At 39.5% G+C, this 24774-nt stretch overlaps 1 protein-coding gene across 2 annotated transcripts in view; it reads right to left on the bottom strand.

Annotated features, from left to right (window-relative positions):
* Positions 1–24202, bottom strand: part of KDM1A (lysine demethylase 1A) — a 60305-nt gene extending 36103 nt beyond the window's left edge. The window contains exons 1-3 of one of the 2 annotated variants that reach the window (XM_044237402.1): positions 23736–24202; positions 15379–15544; positions 999–1058 (exon numbers count right to left, since the gene is read on the bottom strand). In XM_044237402.1, the coding sequence (XP_044093337.1) occupies positions 999–1058; positions 15379–15544; positions 23736–24086 (577 nt within the window). In that variant the 5' untranslated portion in view covers positions 24087–24202. The remainder of the gene's footprint in view (positions 1–998; positions 1059–15378; positions 15545–23735) is intronic. The other variant, XM_044237403.1, reaches the window with a different exon arrangement.
* Positions 24203–24774: the final 572 nt, after the last annotated feature.

Here is a 24774-nt window from a genome sequence, read left to right as displayed (position 1 = left end):
ACTGATTGTCAACCTCCAATCCTTGGGACAGCATTTAAACAAGTTTACTTCTAACATTCTGGATTCCCTATATACTAATTTCTGCACTAACAGTGAACTTTGACCCAAGAGTAAAATACAAGTATTTCCCAGACCCGCTGTACACAACTGCAAAAGACAAACAGTTTTAAAGTAGACATAACAGTTGAAAAGTGACAAACTCCAAAAGTGAAGTAATACCTATTCCAGTTCTTTCAAAATGTATGTATCAGTCAGCTTTGAGCACTGAACCACACAAAAACATCCAGGGCAAAAGATGAAATCCAGCCATATCACTTTGGATTCCTGGAACAAACTTTAATAGCTCTAGATGGGCCCTATCAATCATTTAACCCTTTACTTCTTTCTAGAAGTAAAAATATCATAGTTCGATTTGAAAAAAAAAAACAGCATTTCAACTTAAAAAAAAAAAAGCAAACAATTTTCACATGACAAATGTTTAAACTACTAAATAATTAACTATATAATGTTAATTGAAAAACTATCCAACACTATCTGACAACCACCTCTGAAGAGTGCCTTGCCTGAATAATTCCTCTGACTAGTCCTGGAATGACTTTCTGTCCTTCCTTTTTTTTTTTTTTTTTTGGAAGGCTTTCAGCCTATGGCTTCTCTCTGTATATGTAGCTGTATTTCTTTTTAAAGGTCCCATGATTCCTAAACCTATGTTCTATATCATGTTTCCTAGCACTGTAAAAGCTGCCAGGAAGAAAAGGACCCGCCATCTCCTCAAACACGTGAAGAGTGGAGGGCTGAGATCGGCCTGAGGACTTCAAAAGGTTTTGCTTGCCCTTGCTCCGGCTACACGCTCTCCTACGCTACTCCTCTGTCCTGATGGTTCTGTTTGCCCTGCGCTCCTGGCTACCATGCGGAAACCACAGCCAAAAACACTTGCAAGCATCAATCCCTGACTTGGCGGCTCTTGCTCCTAAGTGGCAAGCATCTAATGCCACCCTCACCTGATGCTTGGCCGTCTCCATACCCTCCAGAACTGTCGTCTTGAAGTCCTCCTGCTTGCCCTGTGGAAGGAAAGAGGAGAACTCAGGGACCTTACTCCATAAATTAAGATAATATCTGGACATAAAGGCCTAATAGTTGGCGACTCACAGATTCACCACCAACTAGTAAAACCGTATTGAGAGAGCTCCTTCTTCTCGAATCAGGCCCAGGGAATCACATCATAGTCTTCCAAGTTCTGGTCAGAAAATTTCAACTTTACACACTGATTCTTGTTGAAAGGTAGAACAAAGTACACAGTATTTCTAATCACTAAATCCTTGCTGTTGGTCTTATTAAATCAAGGTTGGATGGGGGAAGAAACGAATTCCAAACGTCTTTTACTACTTGTTGCTAGACTGAGTTAGGTGTCACACGGGCTCTGGGGTCGAGAGCCGCAACAATTCAGCATCTGCTCAATCTCCCTTTATCTTTACCTTTCTATCCACAGAGAATATACTTAAGTAACAGGCAAAAGATAGAGTTTTAATGAAAAATTCTCCCATTGACTTCAAAGCAGGGACTGTAAAGATTCAGCTCCAAAACAAGTTTCATTTACTATGCATGCCAGACAGCACCAGGTCTGAAGACACCAGTGCTTCCTTAGTAAAACTTTCAAACACACCACAAGACACCCTGCAGTCATATGCCAAGTAATGTAGAGAGACACACACAGGAGGGGCTGGGGGAAGGCAAGATATGGGGGAGCTTCTACCTCAAGCTACGTAATAAGCCAGCTAAGAGATTGTCCTCATTGACTAATATGTAGAAATAACTTCAAGAAAGGTATCACAGCTTGAAAGTTCCATCTGATGAAGTCCAAATAGATCATTTTCCAGACTCTTCCAAAATCTATCACCAAGACAGATGCTATGATCTTCTTAAGGTTCTAGCTACCTAGTACACTATGAGAAAACTACAACATGATCTTTGAAAGATACGAAAATACTCTCCAATAATCTAAAACTAGACAAGCATCACTAAAAAGTTTATTTTAGAAGAACTCAATGAGAAAGCAGACTGATTAACCACTATTTGAGTTAAAAGGGAGCAAGAAAGTAAAAATGACATCTCTATCCTCACGTATTTGAAGGTATTTAGATAGAAATGATTTCTGACATTAGAATGTGTTACTAGAAGGTATATGTTCTGAGGATAGGACAGAATCTCATTCTAAAATTATTTCACTATGCTCCTGTCTTAATGACCCTTGAGGTTTTAGAAGGGTATGGCTCTCAGACAAGGCTCAAGATACAGGATTCGTTTACAGTCTTTGGAAAAGGGCATATAATTATAAGGAGATGACTCCTTACAAAATCTAGTCTGCAAACATCTTGAAAATGCAGGCCCTCCATTTTTTATTTTACTTTTAAAATTTAAATAAGGGATGCCTGAGTGGCTCAGTCAATTGAGCATCTGTCTTCAGCTCAGGTAATGATCCCAGGGTCCTGGGATGGAGACCCACATTGGGCTCTCTGCTCAGTGGGGAGTCCGCTTTCCCTCTGCCTCTGCTCTCTCGATCACTCTCTCTCAAATAAATAAAGAAAAAAAATTTTTTAAGTTTAAATAAAAATACTGCTTCTTAACTTCTAGATTTATTCATAAAAAAATCTTACAGATTTTTTTTTTTTTAGAAGTTGTCAGTGTTCTGTTTGATTCCAAACAGAACCACCCTAGACCAAAAGTTGAATCGTATTTTAAAAAGGGGGAGAGGTGGGCGCCTGGGTGCCTCAGTCGGTTAAGGGTCCTGGGATCAAGTCCCACACCCGGCTCCCTGCTCATGGGGAGTCTCCTCCCTCCCGTCTGCCCTCCCCGCTGCTTGTGCGCTCCCTCGCTCCCTCACTCTCAAAATCTTTATGTGGGCAGGGAGAGAGAGGCTCAGAACAATGAAATAAATACAGTTTCCAAGAATAACATTTAAGCACTATGAACAATATCGCTCCTGACTCTCTCAAATTATGTAGCCCAACTGGCAAAGAATGAAAGCTACAGTCTCCTGTCAGGAAGGCATCTCACCACTTCTAAAAATAAAAACAAACACCACTTTCAAGCTAGCCATTAAGTCCTGAATTATTTTATCCTTCCTATTTCTCTCATTTGCTTTCTTCCCCCACTATATGTCATAGAATATGCTAAAATAATTTATTTTAACCTACAGGTAGCCCTTGGCTGACTGTTTACTGTCACAGTCTTTAGACAAAAATTCCATACAAATGTAGATTTCTTAAGCCTGACTTCTGTGCTCAAAAGCTTAACAACGTTGCTCTTTTACAAGATAGGGAGGTCTCTTTTGACTTCTGCTTTTGAAAAAAGGAACAAAACTCAGAGACTGTTCTTCGATAAAAATATGTAATAGTAATATGAAAAATATTCAATACCCTGCAATAGTTTTTTAAAGGGATCCCTTTTAACCACAGAAAGTCAAAATAGAAATGAAACTCCAAAGTACTGCATAAACAAGAGAAATAGGAGAAAACCAAATAGGTGCAATAAACATGCAAGAAATGATGAGAAACAAAACAAAAAGTGCTTATAATTAATTAAGTAAAGAAACAACGTGTCTCTTAACTTGATGAACGTTTCGAGATAAGATCGCTACTTTCTAATCATAATACTCCAATATCTGGAGAGTGCCTATTTCTCCAAAGACAGATAACAGCATCATCTTTATTAGTGGTATTCCAGACCAATTCTTCCATCATCTTAAAAACAACACACATACAAATGTTTGCAGCTAACTTCCCATCCAGGATTGCCTCTGATCTGATTAGAACATAAAAAATGCCATATTCACTTGTTCTTTGGGTCCTTCTGGCCTGGGACTCTGCTTCTGACAGTGGCACAAGGACAAGGAACAGCAGGCAAGTATAGTTATTATCCTACATGAGTTCAAATTCAAGATAGAAAATGAAAATATACAAAAGCAACTCTTTCATATCACCTTGATTTTGGCACTACTGCGCAAACCTTTGGTTTTCATTCCCACCACATACACACACACTCCTCAAGTTTGAAGTACAGACCCTTAACACCTGTATTTGTGCATATCTTCTACAAGTTGAAAACAAAATTTTTGGGTTAGCTTACACAGCAGCCTTTCAGCTGTTCTCTAATAAACTCCCACAGACCTGGTAGATCATTATTGAAGAATAGTGAAATATTTTAGTTACAGTCACACTACTGGATGCTTTCTCATCTTGATTCAAATCCCTAGCAGATCACTCTTCCAATACCTTAAAAGGAAATCTATGATGTCTTTCACATATTTTCATCTGACAAGCATGAAGGACAGGATCACTGATATGCTATTCCCAGGAACACACTGACCAACAGATTCACATTTTGACTTCAGTTTGTTGAAATCACACTCAAATCAGTAACTTTTGTAGACAATTTCAGAAACTTCTAAGTCTTCTGGGAAGCAATGATTTTTAAACAGAAAATCAACTTATCAAAATTTAACCAAAATCGTACAAATTTATAGAATAAAAGTGACTGCCAAGCTAATGGTTTCAATTAAACCTGACAAATTAGCAGAGAGGAAAAAAAAACCTTCAAAGTTTAAATCACCTGTGAACACATTAAGTTTCTACTCTATTAACACTTCAGTTTAGTTTATATTTTAAATAATCTCACTAATTCAGTGTTCACCAAATACCTATTCCAAAACAGTTGAGCACAAGTAGAAAGTTGAACACATTAAGTACCTATTTTCAAAGGCCTTATAATCTAATTGGGGAAAGATGAAAAATATCCAGAAAGAAACTTTATTTTTTAGGGAAACAAGAAACAAACACAGACTTGAGGAATCAAGAAAGCTTTTCTGAACAAATCCAGAGATTTGGCAAAAACCACCAGCATGGTCCAGAACACTTATAAAAGCAAGGAGAAAAGCACAGTCAGGGAATATACAGAGAACCACACAGCACTTGCAGATGTGGAAGAGCAGGATAAGTAAAATGGCCCATTTTTTTGGACCATTCAGTGCCAAAACCTGAACTTGATCTTAACAGTTATGGGGCAGAACTGGCAGCAAAACAAGCGATATTTTAATGAATCTAATGTGGTCACTTTGCACCAGACGAATCACAGGGAAAAGGTGACCTGGATAAAGGAGAGCCAACTGAAAGACTGTTTAAATAATTTAGATATGAAGTGAAATTCACTAGAACAAAAAGGTAACAATGAAAATGGATAAGGCACAGCAAGTCAATGAAGCTGTTCATAGGAACATGCAGGGTTTAAAAAACACTTGATCAAAGGGTAAGGGACATCAAGATGACTCCAAGGTTTTAAAAGTTCAAGAATGGTAATAAAATGCACAAAATGGGAAATTTGGGGAAAATTTAGGCAAACTAAATTAAAAAGAAATACTCCTTACTTAATTACTTAGTCTTTAAAGTAATTAAAAGACTAGACTCCAGGGGCACCTGGGTGGCACAGTTGGTTAAGCAGCTGACTCTCAATTTCGGCTCAGGTTATGATCTCAGGGTTCTGGGATCAAGCCCTATGTCAGGCTCAGAGGTTTCTCTCTCTCTTCTCCTCCCCTAGCCCCACCAAATAAATAAATAAATCTTAAAAAAAAGAAAGAAAGAAAAGAAAAAAGACTAGAACTCCAAAGTTAGGATGGGTCAAAACTTTAAAATAACATGGAGATAATAATACGGTCAGAGAAGGATGCCTGGGTGGCTCAGAAGACTGTCTGCCTTCAGCTCAGGTCATTATCCCAGGGTCCTGGGATGGAGTCCCACATCAGGCTCCTTGCTTAACATGGTCCCTGCTTCTCCCTCTGCTTGCTGCTCCCCCTGCTTGTGTTCTCATGCTCTCTCTTTCTGACAAACAAAAATAAAAATAAAAAACAGTAATAGGCTCAGAGAGTTTGAGTCAGTTGTAAATGTAGGTCTAAACTCAAAAGGAAAGTCACAGCTTCAAAGAGGAATTGGTCAACATAGACAAGTAATAAGAAAAAGTTAAAATAATTGAAAGGTAGTGAGTTATTGGTGACTGTCTCCACTTCATGCTGCCTTCTAGTCCTCTCTGTAGTGAAAGGTGGCTTTAAAAACATCCTCCGGGAGCCTGAGTGGCTCACTGGGTTAAGCCTCTGCCTTTAGCTCAGGTCATGATCCCAGGGTCCTGGGATCCAGCCCCTGCATCATATTGGGCTCTCCACTCGGCAGGGAGCCTGCCTCCCCACCCCCCCACCCCCACCCTGCGCCTGCCTTTCTGCCTACTTGTGATCACTGTCTGTCAAATAAATAAAATCTTTAAAATAAAATTAAAAACATCCTCAAGTATACTGCTCTTAATGTATCTCCTTCCTAACTTTTTGACTATGAATCTGGACAGAAGAATAAATGATCTACAGCAGTTCAAAGAAATGCAAAGGGAAATGAACTGGGCTCACAGAAATAGATAAAACGAGCCTGAAGGAAAAGCCTCAGGTGTTCCTTTGAAGCACATCAGAGGCATTTTAACACAGCTAACACTGACCAATACTTTCCAACAGAATTATCCAGAATGAATGGAATCTAAGGATTCCAACTAAAACAGCAATCTTACGGTTACACTGTCAATAAGGTCTAGAATGCAAGAAAATGGGTGTTGCTTGAGGGAGAAGCAGGCCTAAAATTTTCTCATTTTGTCCCCCAGGAGGAGCAGTAGTTCTGCTGATTTGCACCAAAAGACAACAATGGGGCAGAAGTGAGAAACTCAGTAGCAGAAACCCCATACAAAGTAAAAGCCCTATAAACCAAAGAGGAAAACAAAGATTTTAGAAGCCAATGGGAAGAATTAACTTTTTTAACATACTGTTTCCTTCCACATTCCGTAGCAGGATATTTCTCACCTATTTTGTTGTAAAATCTTGGTTTGTAGTTCACTTTTCAAAGTGTTCCAAAGTCTACAATTTACATGCTGTTACTGCTTAACTACCAAGCTTAAAGTGAGTTTGAGTAATTAACAACAAAGCTTACTTTTTTTAAAAGTTAGTTTGTTTACATATCGTATGTAATCTCTACACACACGTGGGGCTCAAATTCACAACTCAAGAGATCAAGTCTTTTCTGACTGAGTCAGCCAGGCAGTCTTTACCTGTTTCTAAAAAGGCCAGTACTGAAGTACTGAAGTTTACCCTGGACCTATTAAAAGAACCATAGTAAATTTTTATAACTGATGATAACCACGAAAGAATTCCAAGAAAAGAATCCCTTTTCCCTGCTCAACTAAGTTTTTCAGAATGCTAGCTATCTCCACATCTCAGATCATGATTAGGGGCTCTTCCCATCCTCAATATGATTTGAGTCTACACTGCTACGAGGAAGATACAACTTCTTAGGCACTAATTAATCACATGTGTTCTTCTACTTTCACATATCAGAAGATGCAAAACAAACAAAAGCAAAAACACCACTCTATCTTCAAATGTTTAAGACCACTGTGATTAGGAAATACTGCAAAAATGTTAACATTAGCTTATCTCAGTATTTGATATATGGATTTTGATTAGGTTACTCTGAGGAGAGAAAATTTATATTAGGAAAGTACCAAGATTTGCCATTCTTCCTATGATTTAACATACAAAAGCTTAAATGATTTTGCAAGTGACATGTTACTGAAAATGGGTTACCACAAATACTTTCCAGTTTCCAAAAGTGATAAGGTGTCAACCAACCCTCATTTTTTCCTGAATAAGACATCAATCCAGGCTATTCCTAGTTCAACTCTGTTTAATAAATAGACAAAGACGGAATTCTCTTTTGATCCCCATACCAAGCCCCATTTTGGAGATGAGCAAGTCCTCACAGACCAAGTAACCTATTCTTCCAGTACACCATGACCATACCAAATAAAGGATGGTAGCAAAAAGAACTCAAGGAAATTACACAAAAAAGTTGTCAGCTAACCAAACTACCATTTTGTCTTAATAAAAAACAAAACAATGAGTGAAATGGAATCATTAAGAAAAGGAGCTCAATCTGTTAAAGACAGAACATAAAACTGGTAGCATCTGATTCAATGGTTATCAGCCAAAAGCAGTAAACAGTTAAAAATCAAGGATATTAACTGTTTCATAAGGGCCTAATTGAATTCCTTCATGTTTAATGTAAAACTTCCAAAATCCAATTTTGGGAAAAACACTTAAAAACTACTTCTGGATTCTCACCATACTTTGAATACACGTTTACTGTACTGTTTCTTCATTGTAGCCAAATATTAAACCCGTAAACCCAAAGTGGACTATGAATTCTTTGCAGGAAGACCCAGTCTTCAGCTCTGAACTCTCAGAACCCAGCACCACACCTGGAACAGAGCACTGTACTTTTACAATTAATGTGTAGAATAAAGTAAATGAGGAACTGCCAAATTTGGGGCAATTTTACTTTGTGTAGGAAATGTCTCTCTCTTTTTTTTTTTTCCCCATTTCCTCTCAATCTGGAGGCTGTGAGTTCAAGCCCTGCGCTGGGTGTACAGATTACTTAAAAATAAAATCTTTAAGAAAAAAATTCCTTCCACACTAATTCTTAAAAAATTCTTCCATTAAGCCAAGGATTTAGGAAGACTTACTTCCCTTCCACTCTTTCTGCCTGTAAGTCCCTCCAAATGTTTATACTAAAATGTGATATTTAAGAGTTATTTCACCTTCTATTGGATTTATGTATGCATTTATAACTCATACTAGGCCATAAATTATCTGTGAGTGGGGACCATGTGTTGCATAGTGATATGTATCTGGACCCATTTTTAGTTACCTCTTAAAATATAAAAATGTTGAATTAACCTAGATTACACCTTTTCAGCCTGTGACTTTTATACTTAGCTCTCCAGTAAATTATTCTGGGGCACAGTTCCAAATCAGAACACTGAAATGATGCTATGCAAGAAAATTACTCCTAGGTCTGCTTTCTAAATGTATGACCATACTTCATACAATGAGAACTCACATGATTTTCATGCACTTACTTGACACAAGCACAACAAAATGGCAACATAAACAACTCTGTTAGGAATGAATTTCTAGCAACTTCTAGTAAATCTACAAAAGAGGGTCTCCTGCTGGGTATAGGGATGTAACAGAACTCTATAATCCTCCCCATGGAGGTCACCTGAATCCATTCTCATGAAATCTGAAAGCTATTCCTGCTATCTGACTGTACTTGAAGGCATGGCAAGGGAAATCAAGAGAAAGCCTGGAAGAAGCCACCTGAAAATAGTTATGGCACAATAAATTAAATTCTTCACTGAACACTGACCATAACCATCCATGCTGCCAACCAAACCCAGGACGTCTACTATTATCAGTACAAATGCCTCAAACAGGATCCTAAGAACAAAGAACTATAAAAATGTAAAGGCCATTATACAAATATTAGGACCACTGATTTTCTTTTAAAGTAAGGAAATTCATCTTCAACTCTTCTCTGGTCAAATTCTATTATACTAAGTTCTAAAGACTAGTCCAAAAGATTCTGCCTTTTCGATTTTTGCTATACTGAATAATCAATTAAGTATTTAGCCATCAATCTTTTGTCATAAGTATTTTCAGTATAATAATATCTGTGATCAAATTTAATTGCATTTTAGGGGCTCCTGGGAGGCTCAGTGGGTTAAAGACTCTGTTTTCAGCTCGGATCATGATCCTCGGGTCTTGGGATAGAGCCCCTCATCGGGCTCTCTGCTCAGCGGGGAGCCTGCTTCCTCCTCTCTCTCTGCCTGCCTCTCTGCCTACTTGTGATCTCTGTCAAATAAATAAATAAAATCTTTTAAAAAAATGTAATTGCATTTTAAACTAAATTCTTCTATCCATACACATTATTTTTTTTTAAAAGATTTTATTTATTTATTTGTCAGAGAGAGAGGGAGAGAGAGCGAGCACAGGCAGACAGAGAGGCAGGCAGAGAGGCAGAGGGAGAAGCAGGCTCCCTGCCGAGCAAGGAGCCCGATGTGGGACTCGATCCCAGGACGCTGGGATCATGACCTGAGCCGAAGGCAGCTGCTTAACCAACTGAGCCACCCAGGCGTCCCATACACATTATTTTGTATATTTTCTGTTATTTGGACTTTTACTAATTCATGTTGCATCTCCTTTCATGTGCTTTTTAAAAAGCACATGAACAGGGTCCCAAAATTATTAAAAACCACCAATTTTTTTGGTCATACCAATCTCTCACATCAATGATTTTTGTAAGCTAACAGTCTACATCTCTTTCAAATACACATACCACATACACATCCATAATTACCATGCATAACAGAGACCAGGTACTTTCCTTTGTTTACATTCTTATAAGAATTCCTATATATTCTTGGGATCAGGCTCAGTGGGTTAAGCCTCTGCCTTCAGCTCAGGTCATGATCTCAGGATCCTGGGATCTGCTCAGCAGGGAGTCTGCTTCCCCTCTCTCTCTCTCTGCCTGCCTGTCTGTCAAATAAATAAATAAATAAGATCTTAAAAAAAAAAAAAGAATTCTTATATATTCTTAAAAGAATATAAACAAGGAGATGAAGTGATTCTTCCTACAGTCATTCAACAGAATCAATAAAATAGATTATTATACAGAGCTATCATTATTCAGCTAACCATATCTAACAAAATTAACCAATGATTTGATGGAGCTTCATTACAGTAAAGAGCACATCACCTATTTAGAAAAATGGTACATGAGGGGCACCTGAGTGGCTCAGTGGGTTAAAGCCTCTGCCTTCAGCTCAGGTCATGATCCCAGGATCCTGGGATCTGCTCAGCAGGGAGCCTGCTTCCTCCTCTCTCTCTGCCTGCCTCTCTGCCTACTTGTGATCTCTGTCAAATAAATAAAAAACTTAAAAAAAAAGAAAAAGAAAAATGGTACATGAGACATAGGCACTTGCTTTTACGTATTTTTTTTTTAAGATTTATTTATTTATTTATTTGACAGAGATAACAAGTAGGCAGAGAGGCAGGCAGAGAAGGAGAGAGGAGGAAGCAGGCTTGCTGCCGAGCAGATAGCGTGATGCAGGGCTCGATCCCAGGACCCTGAGATGACCTGAGCTGAAGGCAAAGGCTTTAAACCACTGAGCCACCCAGGCACCCCTACGTATGTATTTTTAAACATACTTCTGATATCTCTATAATTCATTAACTTGAATTGAAATATCGCTGAAATTCATTAACTTGAAGAAATCTTGAGAAAAGCACCTTAATAGCCCATTTCAAATTTCATTTTATTATTTTAAAGCAAGTTTCCAGGGCACCTGGGTGGCTCAGTGGGTTAAGCCGCTGCCTTCGGCTCAGGTCATGATCTCAGGGTCCTGGGATCGAGTCCCACATCGGGCTCTCTGCTCAGCAGGGAGCCTGCTTCCTCCTCTCTCTCTCTCTGCCTGCCTCTTTGCCTACTTGTGATCTCTCTGCCAAATAAATAAATAAATAAAATATTAAAAGAAAAAAATAAAGCAAGTTTCCATAAGTCTTTTTTTTTTTAAGTATTTTATTTATCTGACAGAGAGAGATCACAAGTAGGCAGAGAGGCAGGCAGAGAGAGAGAGGGAAGCAGGCTCCCTGCTGAGCAGGAGAGCCAGATTCCGGGCTCAATCCCAGGACCCTGAGATCATGACCTGAGAGGAAGGCAGAGGCTTAACCCACTGAGCCACCTAGGCATCCCTAAGTTTCCATAAGTCTTAAGCTTTACACAACTAAGCTACTTCTAACCCCAGATATCTTTCCAAACCAGAGATCCTAAATAGCTATCCTACACAAAATTTAAATTCAGAAACTACTAAGACTTTTCTGAAAATGTTCAACTATTGTAAGGCAAAGGAGTGAGGAAAAAAAATGTTTTTGTATGAAAATAAAAAAGCTAAGTGCTAGCAAACCATTAATATGTAAAACCTCTTTGAAGAATCAATGGCACACAGGGTACCAAATGAACCAAGAAAGGAAAAAAAAGCAATTCTCTAAAAGAAGGTTACTGTAACAGAGGTATTATTCTAAACCAGTAAAACCCAACAGAGATTTTTACTGTTTTACAGATGCTCCACTACTCTGTGACACACTAATAACCACTCAATTCCAAAAACTTTTCAGGTTTAGTTGGCATGACTTTGAGAAAATTTTATCTTTTTATCTTAATAGAAGAAGTACTAGGAAACCAAATAAACGCATCATTTGTTAAAACAAATATATTCGGACGTGTACAGTAAATGTAAAAATACATGGAAATGTTAAGGAAAACAAATCATTTTAATTTTAAATATAAGCAGCAATACTTAGTATGAAAAATACATTATTTACTCATGTAACTACCACAGACTACAGGCCACATCCAGTTATCATCAAAAACAGACAAATCTAAAAATAATTTTTAAGCCACAACAAAACTTCCTCCCAATTACATAAATCCAAACAAACAAAAAACCCAAACATCTTGTTACCATAAAAATTCAACTTTCATATTGAGAACATCTTTCCATTGACCAGCATTCACTAAACTTGATTATCAAAACAACCTAAATCATCTCTCCAAGCCAGTCTCTTTACTCCTTTAGTTCACTCTTAGAGACCACATCAGATTCATTTTTCCCAAAAAAGTATTTTGGTACAATGCCTCTCACTCAAAATACAAAATACCTCAGTGCTACCCCAGCCAGATCCTCCCAGTGTTTAAAGGACACGCAGTTCAAATTCCTTAGCCTGGTAACAAAGGCTCCAACCTTCCTTTCTGGCCTCCAACCTTCCTTTCTGGCCTCCTCTCAGAATTCTCCTAAAGGAATCTTCTCCAGTAATACTGTCTAACCCAACAGACTTTGGAATACCTAGCACTAAAAAAAAAAAAAAAAATTTTATTCTTAGGAATAACATTGTGGAAAGCCAAACAAAATTTTCTAAGCAAACTTAAAAATTGGTAAAAATGCAATGTATTCAAACCTTACTTATATAAAGTTTTATATCTTTATACTTATATAAAGAGTAAGTAACTTTCTCATTATTACCTAAAATGATTAAGATAAAAATATTTGGTAAAGAATGAGACCCACGTCTTCTCTCAAAAATTTTAAGATACCCATATGACAATGGTTCTATTCAATCTTTGAATGAAAGCTCAAGTGAAAGAGCTGGTTCTGATAAGACAAGAGATTTGGAAACTCTGGACAGCTTTTAAACGCCTGAACTTACTTGACAGTATTTTATGATTCACTAATAGCGCCCAATTTATTTCTAAATTAAAAAGGCCAGAGGTTGCCACTACTTTTCTGAGGAAAATACTTCCCTAATTCACCCTGGAAATCTTTTTTTAAATTTCAAATTGTTTTAAAAGAAAAATCACTTTATTTTCATAATCACAAATAATATATTGCAAGTTTTGGCTGTTATCAAAACATCTCTGAGCACTGAAGATAGTCTAAACTTCAACTTTCCCCCAAAATACTAAGATAACTTATTTAAACCACTGGATGAAAATTTAACAACATAATAGCATAAAGATGGTTCCCCAAATCCTAAATCTCTTTAATAAGATATTTACTTCTTGTAGCAACAGTGCTACATTCCACATTAATGGAAAAATAAACATATAAAAACAATATAAAAAAACCTTTTTTCTTTTTCATGGAAAAGAAAATATCAACACCAGGTTTAAAATGTTGAGAGGAACAAGAAAGTGTAAGTCAGTTAGTTGTTCACTGGAGACAGACAACTACTCACACACCAAGAGGATGAGCAGCATCTAAACTATCCGATCACATACTGAAGAACACTCAGAGCCAAGAAATCAGAAGCCTCTTGAACTATGACAGATGTCAAGGCTTATTCCCATATACCTAATTCATCAGTAAGTCCACAGCAAAGGTAAAAGAAAGGCAAGAATCACAGAAGAATACAGAAGAAAAAGGAATAGAGAATCAAGGGAGAAGTTGAAGGCAAGGACAGAAAGAAGGGATGACAGCTAAATATAAAAGACTAGAAAGAAAAAAAAAATCAACAAAAAGAGAGGTGGTGATTTGCCGTGTGAAGACTACATTTGCATCAGGGACATCTGTCCCAGAGGTAACAGATCACTGCTAGTAATTCCCCAAGAAGTCATTTTAACAAAGTTTTAGGGAAACCATTCTTAGAAAACCCTTGATTCCTGAGATAAATTGAACCCAGAATCTAATCATCTGGCTTAAATGTTTTCAAACCATGTTTTTATTACATTTTACAATAATTACTGAAATTAAAAATTTTAATTTTTGAGAGTTTCGGCCAGAATCTGTTTGGTAAATTGTAAATCTAAATATAAATTAACACCTGACCTATAATTCTCTCAAGTGATACATCAGTAAGAATCCTTTTTTAAAAAAAATAATAATAACATCTGGTGATTTATATGACATCACAGGGGAGAACCACCCCCCAAAAACTAAAACAAAAGATAAAATTTCTCAAATTAAATATGTCTCTATTTGGGTACCTATGAAAGTCATGCAAGACACAGCAGACAGGATCTGAAACAAACATTTTGTTTTTAAAAGATGCAGGACTAGAAGAATTAGAGAGATAAATGAGCCTGGAGCTATTAGAAATACAAAAAGAATGTTAAGGAGAAGAACTCAGTAAAAATTCAAAATCAAGAAGTTAATGAAATGCCATTAAGGACAGAAGATATGAAAAATTAAGATTCTGCTTTTCTTTGGTCTCTCCAACCAGAAGGGTACCCGTACTTGGTCTGGGTATCCTCAATAGGACTTAGTCTTGGGGAATGTTAGTGAGAATTCTTCGAAGACGTTTGAAGCTCTAAAACCAGTACCACAGTCTCCAATAATCCTTCCACTGTCATAAGAAGACTCAGTTTAGAATCTCTTCATAACCTTCTCTTCTACCATTCCTTTGAAAAGCCACTTAGTCCTTTTCTTCTTGACTTTATAATGTATTTTAACATTTGTTCACCAGGAAATTGTTCTCAAAACTAACCCCCACTCTGAAGGTTTTATCAGAAAGTATCTAACTATGTGGTAAATGCATAATTTGACCAGAATAATCTACAAATTCTAAATCAGAGATAAATCTGAGGGGTTTGGTCTTTAGATTTGGCTTTCTGTATGTTTTCTCAAATTGTTTATTTCTCCAACTTCCAAGTGCCTTATACTGTCACTATCCTTCCATCCCCATCTTTTACTTTCCTTCTACATGTGTACACACACACAAAATGTCAGTACCACTGTATATGTATGCAAGTGTGCGTATAAAAATACACACATAAATACACTACAGACACACACGGTCAACAGACTATAAACCGAAGATAAAGACATAAACAATGCAGCAGAATAGGAATTAATCCATTTTTTCTTATTTCCAAGATAAAACAAAACTAGTTGGTTACTATAACTCACCAGATGGTTCTTCAGGCTCGCTTTCGTTTTCTTCCTCAGGTGGGGCTTGAGGGGGTGGTGGGGGAAGCTTCTTTTCTTTCTCTGCTTTAGCATTTCTCTCTTCTTCTGAATAATACTCATCTTCTGAGAGGTTGGCCAAGCTTTCATCCATCTCTCTGTACTCTACCTATATGGAGATTACACCAGGGAAAGCTAAATACAGTGAAAATCTAAAACCAGGGACTCAATTTGGAACCATCAGTGAAAGTGAACTGCCTTTTAACTTCAAATTTTAAGGGAAACAAGCAAATAACAAGGAACAAGCTAGTTCATAATAGGTAGCTATTAAAAACAGAATCTCGGGAGTACCTGGCTGGCTCAGTCGCAAGAGCACATGACTCCTGATCTTAGGGTCATGAGTTCGCGCGTAGCCCATGCTGGGTGTAGAGATTATGTAAATAAATAAAAACAAAACAAAGCCAAACCCCTAAAATCTCTTGTGAAACAATCTCGTGTCAGTTCAGATTTAGCTTAATCTATCAATTTTACATCACAGTACTGACATTTAGATGAATCTGAGGCTCTCTACAACTCCTGAGAACTCTTTCAAAATATGTGTATGTATATACAGGTATGTTTGTATGTGCTTATGTATTCACATGTATGTATACATCACGTTCAACATGATGTTTCAACAAAGACTAAAATAACCCTGAGATAAAAATACAGTTAACCAGGGGTGCCTGGGTGGCTCAGTGGGTTAAAGCCTCTGCCTTCAGCTGAGGTCATGATCCCAGGGTCCTGGGATCATGCCCTGCATCAGGCTCTCTGCTCAGCAGGAAGCCTGGTTCCCCCTGCCTACTTGTGATCTCTGTCAAATAATAAGTAAAATCTTTAAAAAAAAAAAAAAAAAAAAAAGCAGTTAACCAAAATAACAAAAGACTGTCAGGCAGGCCAGGCCTGTACTTCTACTATTGAATGGTAGAACAGCAAAATCCCAGAAACCAAATGGGGAGAAATGGCAGTTAATAAAAACTGCAAATGGCAGCAGCCAAATTAAAACTACGAGAAAGTACATTTGCTTAAAAAATAACTGGTGACCTAAGAGAGTTGAATGATGAAAGCAAAGAATCTTTACTACAACAAATTAAGTGAAACAGAAATGGAGACCACAGGTCTTACTACTAATTCACACTCTGGTTATAAAAGGAGAGAACTAGGTAATAAGTATAAAGAGGAAACAATCTTGGCGATTGTCTTATTGGGGATAAAGCAACTTAAGATAGGGAAGATTATAATGAACCTATTTGCCTGAATGTATAATATGGTATCACAAATAGTCACCAGCCTTAGAACACTAACTGTCGGGGCACCTGGGTGGCTCAGTGGGGTAAGCCGCTGCCTTCGGCTCAGGTCATGATCTCAGGGTCTGGGATCGAGTCCCGCATCGGGCTCTCTGCTCAGCAGGGAGCCTGCTTCCATCTCTCTCTCTCTCTCTCTCTCTCTGCCTGCCTCTCCATCTGCTTGTGATCTCTCTCTATCAAAATAAATAAATGAAATCTTTAAAATAAAAAAAAAAAAAAAAGGACACTAACTGTCACTGTAACTCCTACCCTAGAAAGATTCCAGGAAGCCAGAGCAACAACCACTCTCTATTTCAGATTCAATGAAACAATAAAATGAATGAAATAAAAATTCATTAGATCTGGAGACAGAGCAAAGACATTATGATTTCCACATGTAACGTACCTAATTTATTTGGTTTCTGAAATTAATAGTCCTGCAGATTACAAGTGTAATCTACTTTAATTTTTGGAATATCTTTGAAATAGCTCCATATGCGGCAGGCTTTTATTTGCCTCTTTCTTTTCTTTTCTTTTCTTTCTATGACATGAATACACTCAGGCAGGGGAGTGGGTGGCTAGGAGTGGTAACACGAATTGTGTCAGAAAATGGAAACAAAAAATTAAGGATAAATTAAACAGTTCTGAGCCATACTCTAAGATTCTTATTTATAACACATGAACAATAGTTTCATCTATCAAATACAGAACACTGAGTACATGGCCACAACAGAGAAAACAATTATAAATGAAAGTCTCCGTGCCCTTAATAAGCTGAAATTCTAGTTAAAAACTATTGGTCCTTATCAGGTAAATCAAGAGACTTTACAATAAAACCTCTAGAAATCTCGATACTAAACTTCACCCTACTTGACTGAGATACACTTTAAGAACAGACCTCAGGACAACAGGCAAAAGAGCTGCAAGGAGGGAAAAGTTTCAAAGAGGGAGAGGGGTCAGAAAATGTAATACATGTTACATGAGTATGCAATTTCCTTTCTTTTAGCCCTCAACAGTGTTTGACCCCCATCCCTACCCCCAAAGATTTGGCCCTTTAAGCCATCAATCTCATCCATTTATCAATAATCACTTAACAAATGCCTATTGTGGAACTGGGCAATGTGCAAATTCTGAAACAACGTAAGATCCTTTCTACTGCAGTAGTTCAGCTCTTTCCAAAGGATGTTCCACAGGACTGTATACCCTTTGAAGAAAAACCCACGATCAAGTCTGGGAAACATTGCAGGACCCCTCTAGGACAATCACAATGCACATTAAAGCTACTGAGAAGTTGTGCAGCAAAAACACTCTTTTTAACATTGTTTAACCCAATCTTTTCATGAAGTAGTAGCTACTAAGAAGGAATACAGAGTTTTTAGTTTTCAGGGAAAGAAAGAGATCAGAAAAACACCTAGAAGTAGGAGCAAAAATATCTATAGGTAGTATTTAAAAACAGCAATAACAAGGAAAAAAAATCTGTGTTTCACAGAACCCTAAGATTCTTCAGGATTCATTTAAATACACATTTATATGTGTTACACCAAACCATAATCCTCTGGAGACCAACAACAAACACATGAACTTGTAATGCTTGGGTAATAAATCTGGGGTAGACCTAACAGTGAAATTTCTTCCGCAATCTGTTCAACCAAGACAGAGTCCTGAGATGACAAGACAAGCTAAAAAAACCACCATTTGCACTACTTATCAATCACTGGATCTTATCAAGCACTGGGTCTTCACAATACTTCATAAACAACTGAAATAATAAAACTGGATTCTGAGACCAAAATAAGATGGCAACAATAAAGCTTAATCTCCATTGTCAAATTTGGTGATCTCTCTATAGAAGAAAAGCCTCATTTTCTCAAAGACTGACAACTAAAATAAAGGTTATAAAATTAAACTTCTTAATATAGGGGTGTCTGGGTGGCTCAGTTGATTAAGCATCTGCCTTCGACTAAGGTCATAATCCCAGGGTCCTGGGATCGAGCCCTGCATCAGGCTCACTGCTTGGCGGGGAACTGCTTCTCCCTCTCCTGCTGCTGCTCACCCTGCTTGTGCTCTCTCACTCTCTCTGTCAAATAAATAAAATCTTTAAAAAAAAAATAAATATAAAATAAATAAATAAAAATTAAATTTTAAAAAACTTCTTAATATAAAACAGGCAAGGGGCACCTGGATGGCTCAGTGGGTTAAAGCCTCTGCCTTCAGCTCAGGTCATGATCCTGGGGTCCTGGAATCGAGCCCCGCATGGGGCTCTCTGCTCGGCGGGGAGCCTGCTTCTCCCTTTCTCTCTCTGCCTGCCTCTCTGCCTACTTGTGATCTCTGTCTGTCAAAAAAATAAATAAAATCTTTTAAAATATATATATATATATAAAACAGGCAAATACTACTTGATTTTGGATAAAGTTTTATTTTGTAAAAAAAAAAAAAAGTTTCTCCACTTAATAAAAAGTTAAACCATCTGAAAGAATCTTAAAAACTCTAAAAAATTAGAAACTATTCCCCTGAGAAAAACAATACTCACAAAGTACTGAGGCCCTCTCATCCCTAAGTAAAATCCTCGAAGACTTTGGAGGTTCTACAACTACTTACAACCAAGGACATAAAGATGTCCGTCAGGCAGATGTAAGTCAGATGACTCTGAAATTACACCTCTAGTCTCTCCCTTCTCTTCCTCACCTTGCCACAACGCTTCATTCATTTTCAAATCATCTTAAGGCTCCCGTCTTCTTAATCTTTCTTCCTTTTAAGTCACCTAAGGCATAACTGCCATACTGATTTCCCAAACACGTGATATTTTTAGATAGTTTAAAGGTGAATGCCAAATTTTTCAAACCAGCATAGAACTTTCTGGCTCTAACCAGATGAACTTACTTTTAGCCATTTTCTAACACACTAGTCAAAAAGTCCTCAGTGTTGTTCTATGGATTCCCACCTGCTTCTGTTAATCCAATGCCAGAATTCAAAGCTCATCCCGACTGCAAATTATTTCCTAACTATTCCAAACTTGCAAATACTATCTTTTCTTTCTCTGAATTGTCACAGCACTTAAGGTCTGCACTTCTCAGTCTAGTACAGTGCTGTCTAATACCATTTTCTGTGATAATGGCAACGTTTGGATCTGTGCTTCCAATATGGCAGCAGTAGCCACATATGGCTATTGAGCACTTAGCCATGTGATTCAAGTTTAAAAGAAAAACTCCGTTTCCTCAGTCATACTAGTAACGTGGGCTACTGGTTACCATATTGACTAGCACAGGTTTAGTGTTTGGCTCTCTCTATAACCTGGACATGACTCTACAACCTAAATACTACTGATCCAGTTTATCTTGCTCCTAGAAAAATGTCATTTTCAATTAAATTCATTTGCCCCTTGTTCCCAATGTTCAACTGTCCATTCTGGACTCCTGCTGCTTCTCAAACCACAGAATATATTAAGCATGTTTCACTATCTTTTTCCACTGGTAGTACTTAATTACTGGGTATCTTACTCTAAGCCAGACACCATAATAAGTACTTTGTTTACATTATATCTAAACCTAAAAACCTTACAAGTTTATTTTCCTGAGGAAAATGAATCATAGGGAGAAAAATTAACTCCTTTTCCAAATAGTTTTCTAAATTCTGTGCTTTTTCAAGGCCCAGTTGAAGGCCACCATTCCTCAAGTCCTAACCCTAAAGTTCCTAACTAAAGTCCCAACCCAATTTAACAAATCCAAACCTTAAATATTTGCCATAATATTAGCATACACAGTCAGAGGTGACTATATTCTGGAACTAATGAAACTTAACCTTTAGGGACCTCCCAACTGCATGGACCCCTCCCAATACCCTGAACCTTGTTTTAGTTACAAAACTATATAAAAAACATCTGTATCCATGTCCCCTATTGAATCTACATTTCTACATACAAATATACCCCCCTGCATATACCTCAGAACTCTTGAGGCAAGGCTAGTTTATACTGGACTCAGCTTGCTTTTTCCTCCTTTACTGCATACTCTATCCCTTGAGGTCTGTTTCCTCTGGCTCCCAAGACTGGTGAGGAATAGATCAGTTTCCCTAGTACCTTACTTCCTAGTTGCTCCCCCAAATAAACAGGTAACCCACTTTTCTCTTTAGTTTCAGAGCTAATCACAATGGAAAAACAGTGTAACAGGAATTAAATCCAGGAAAATTATAAAGGCAGAAATCTTATGATATGTCCCAAACTGATCTACAGATTCAAGGCAATCCCAATCAGAGTATCAGTTGCCTTTTTTTCAGATACTGATAAACTGATTCTAAAATTCATGTGGAAATAAAAGGGTCACAGAATATCCAAAAGAATCTTGAAAAAAGAGCAAAGTTGAAGAAATCAAACTTCCTGATTTCACAAAGAAAAAACTTATTATTTCACACACACACACACACACAACTTACTACACAAAGTCACAGTAATCAGGACAATGTGGTACTGGCATAGAACAAAAATACAGATCAATGGGACAGCAATGATGGTCCAGAAACAAACCTTTACATTTATGGCCAACCAACGAGGATGCCAACCATTCAAAGGGGGAGAGAATAGTTTTCAATAAAATGTGCTGGGACAAGGGAATATCCACATGAAAAAGAATGCAGTTGAACTCCTACTTTATACCATACACAAAAATTAACTCCAAAATGATCATAGATCCAATAAACCTAAACTCTTAGAAGAAAACATGGAAGCAGATCTTCAAGACATGGGATTAGACAACGGTTTCTTGGATATAACCCCAGAAGCAAAAGGAACAAAAGAAAAATAAACAAACTAGACATCAAAATAAAAAGCTTTCATAATCACCATATAAAAATACAACCCAATTTAAAAACAAGCCAAGGATCTGCACAGACATATCATCACAGATATACAACTAACTAATGACCAATAAGCATAAGAAAAGATGTTCAGAAAAAAAAAAAAAAAGAAAGAAAAGATGTTCAGTATCATCAATCATTAGGGAAATGCATATCAAAACCATCATGAGATACCACTTCATATCCACTAGAATGGCTATAATAAAAAAGACAGTATCAGGGCGCCTGGGTGGCTCAGTCGTTAAGCATCTGCCTTCAGCTCAGGTCATGATCCTGGGGTCCTGGGATCGAGCCCCTACCACCAGGATCCCTGCTCAGCAGGGAGGCTACTTATCCCTCTCTCTAGGCCACTCCCATGCTCTTTCTTTCTCTCTCTCTCAAACAAATAAAATCTTTTTTAAAAAGGGCGGGGGGTGGGATAACTGGGTGATGGGCATTGAAGAGGGCACATGATAGGGGTGCCTGGGCGGCTCAGTGGGTTAAAGCCTCTGCCTTCAGCTCAGGTCATAGTCCCGGGCTCCTGGGATAGAGCTCTGCATCCGGCTCTCTGCTTGGCGGGGAGCCTGCTTCCCCTTCTCTCTCTGCTTGCCTCTCTGCCTCCTTGTGATCTCTGGCTGTCAAATAAATAAAATCTTAAAAAATATCAGTCACAAAAAAAAAAAGAAAAAAGAAAGAAAGAAAAAATATCTTATCACATGGTTTCTGGCCATACTTCCTATTAAAATAGTAAAATGAAAACCCTTTACATGGGTGGCTCAGTGGGTTAAGCCTCTGTCTTTGGCTCCTGTCGTGATCTCAGGGTCCTGGGATCGGGCATTGGCTCTCTGCTCGCTCAGCCGGGAGCCTGCTTCCCCTCCCTCTCTGCGTACTTGTGATAGCTCTCTCTCTCTCTCTGTCAAATAAATAAAATCTTAAAAAAAAAAAAAAAGAAAAGAAAAGAATGGAAAAGAAAACCCTTGGGCTTCTGCCCTCTATTTCTGAGAGTTGGGAGTCTCCAACCTATGTCTTTTCTAACCCATGCGTTGATAAAAGCCCCCAAAAGCCTTTCCTTTTTTTTAACAAAGGGTTTTTATTCTTGGAGAGATGTCTCGAGTGGGCAGTTGAATCTGAGGGCTCAGTCTGGCTAATGCTTTTCTCAAGAAGCTCTTCCCACAAAGACTTGACATACCCATTTAAAAATTACATACAGACAGAAAACTTGTTATATGCATAAACGATATGAATTGCATGATTTTCAGTATTTATTTTAAAAGTATAAATCTCCAGAAAACACCCAAGTCTAAAAAGTCCATGCCCTAATTCTGCCTTAGGGCCCTGCACAGCTGGTGTTCCATGTGGTCCTTTGTCTGAGGCCGAGGCTACCTTCCCACAACTTGAGCCTAGATTCCAGTTCCACCACGGACTGAGCTGTGCGACTCTGGGCAAGTTTGCTTCCACTGTGTGCCTCTGCTTACTCACTTCCTAAAGCGGGGCTAACAATACCTGCCCACTGGTGTTTAGCAAAAATAAAATGTTAGTGACGCCCTGAATACAGCATCTGGCGCCCGGAGATGTGAGGCAGCTGTTGTCTGTATATGACAAGTCTTTTTCTTTCCCTATCTTTTTGCACCTTGACTAGCTGGCATTAGCTCTCTTCATCAGGTTCCTCAATCTGTAAATATTCTATGTCAAAAGATCGTTGAGAGAATAAAAAGAGGAAAACTAGCGCACAGCAGGCCTTTAAAAAAAAAAAATGTTCTTTTCCGTCTCCATAGCTAAAGCCATTTCTTTCGCATTACCCCCACAGCCTCAACGCGCGCCCCGCTGAAACTCCTTCAACACAGCCCGGGGGCCTCCAGACACATCTGCGGACAAACAAGCCGTGCCTGTCTCCAGCACCGCCAGCCAGAACTCCACGTCAGGGAGCCATGTTTCCCGGCCCAGAAAAGAAAAGGTGTACAGATGTAAGGAGTCTACCACCCCTCCCGTCGGTGCCCCTTTCCCGAGACGCCCGGGTCCCCGCACAAAGAGCGCATTCAGCCGGCGCGAGCCCTCCGCCTCCCTCACCCCACACACCCACCCACCCAGCCGGTGGGGAGGTGCGGCGGAGACCCGACGGGCTGGGGAGGTGGGGGTGGCCGGGGGCTGGCAACCTCGAGGGAGCCGGGCACCCGGGGCTAAGGCGCGCGGGACGGGGTCGCGGCTCACCTTCGCTCGCTTGCGCCGGCTGGTCCGTCGCCCCTCCGGAGTCTCAGCGATTCCCGTTTCCATGGGGGTCGCAGATCCAGGTACGACGGTAGGCCCGGCTTGAGGCCCGGCGGACCCCGGCGGCTCCGCCAGGCCCCCGGGAGGCGAAGCCCGCGGAGGCTCTTTCTTGCGGGGAGTGCGCTCCCCGGCCACCCCCGGGCCGGCCTCGGCAGGGCCCGACAGGCCCGTGGGCTGCGCGGCCACCTCGGAGCCGTTCTCCGCGCCGCCCGCCGCCCCGGGGCCGGCCTCATTCCCGGCCGCCGCCGCGGCTGCCGCCGCCGCCGCCGCCGCGGCCTTCTTCCCAGACAACATCTCTGGCCGCCTGGCCGCCGACGGCCGGAGGGGCCGCTCGGTCTGTCGGTCCGTGGGTCCGGAGGCGCCTCGCCTTGCCTCACTTCACACGGGAGCTCGCTGCCAACCGCCGCCGCGTACGCACGCGCTGAGCGCGCTCCAGCCGCGTCGGGACAAAAAGGCCCGGGACGCCCACCGCCCCGCCTTCCCCGGCTGCCATAGAGCGGCGCCCTCGCGGCTAGAGCGACACCACCGCACGGAGCACAATGCTCTCCTAGAGTGTCGCCTTGGCCTTTGGAGTCGGCCCCAGCACCTTCCTGGTCCTGGGGCTTCTGGGCCATACTGCACCTCCGAAGGCGCTCATTTTTTACAGGGGCTTGCATACACCCGGGAATTCGTTCGTTCGTTCGTTCTTTCATTCATTCGTCAGTTCGACCAATATTAATGCTTACCACGTGACAAGGGTTTAATTATGAAGTTTTTCTTTCAAAGAGTTTACAGTTTAGTGAGTGGAAAACATTGAACCGTGACTGGGACGTCATCTTATTGTTTCATAATTGTCCTGCTTGCACTGGGGAAATCTTGGAGAGTAAATGGATTTCGTGGTAATAAAATGGACAGCAGTTAGGAAATCCACGCTTGAGTCCGAACTGGATTGCTGTTGCCTCTAGGGCCGTGTTCCTGCGCTTCCTTCTGTCTGGACCTCCTT

The sequence above is a fragment of the Neovison vison genome, chromosome 2 (assembly GCF_020171115.1).
Source record: "Neovison vison isolate M4711 chromosome 2, ASM_NN_V1, whole genome shotgun sequence".
NCBI classification, from domain to species: domain Eukaryota; kingdom Metazoa; phylum Chordata; class Mammalia; order Carnivora; family Mustelidae; genus Neogale; species Neogale vison.
The sequence above is the reverse complement of the archived record's forward strand: the minus strand, read 5'-3'. Positions and strand labels throughout refer to the sequence as shown.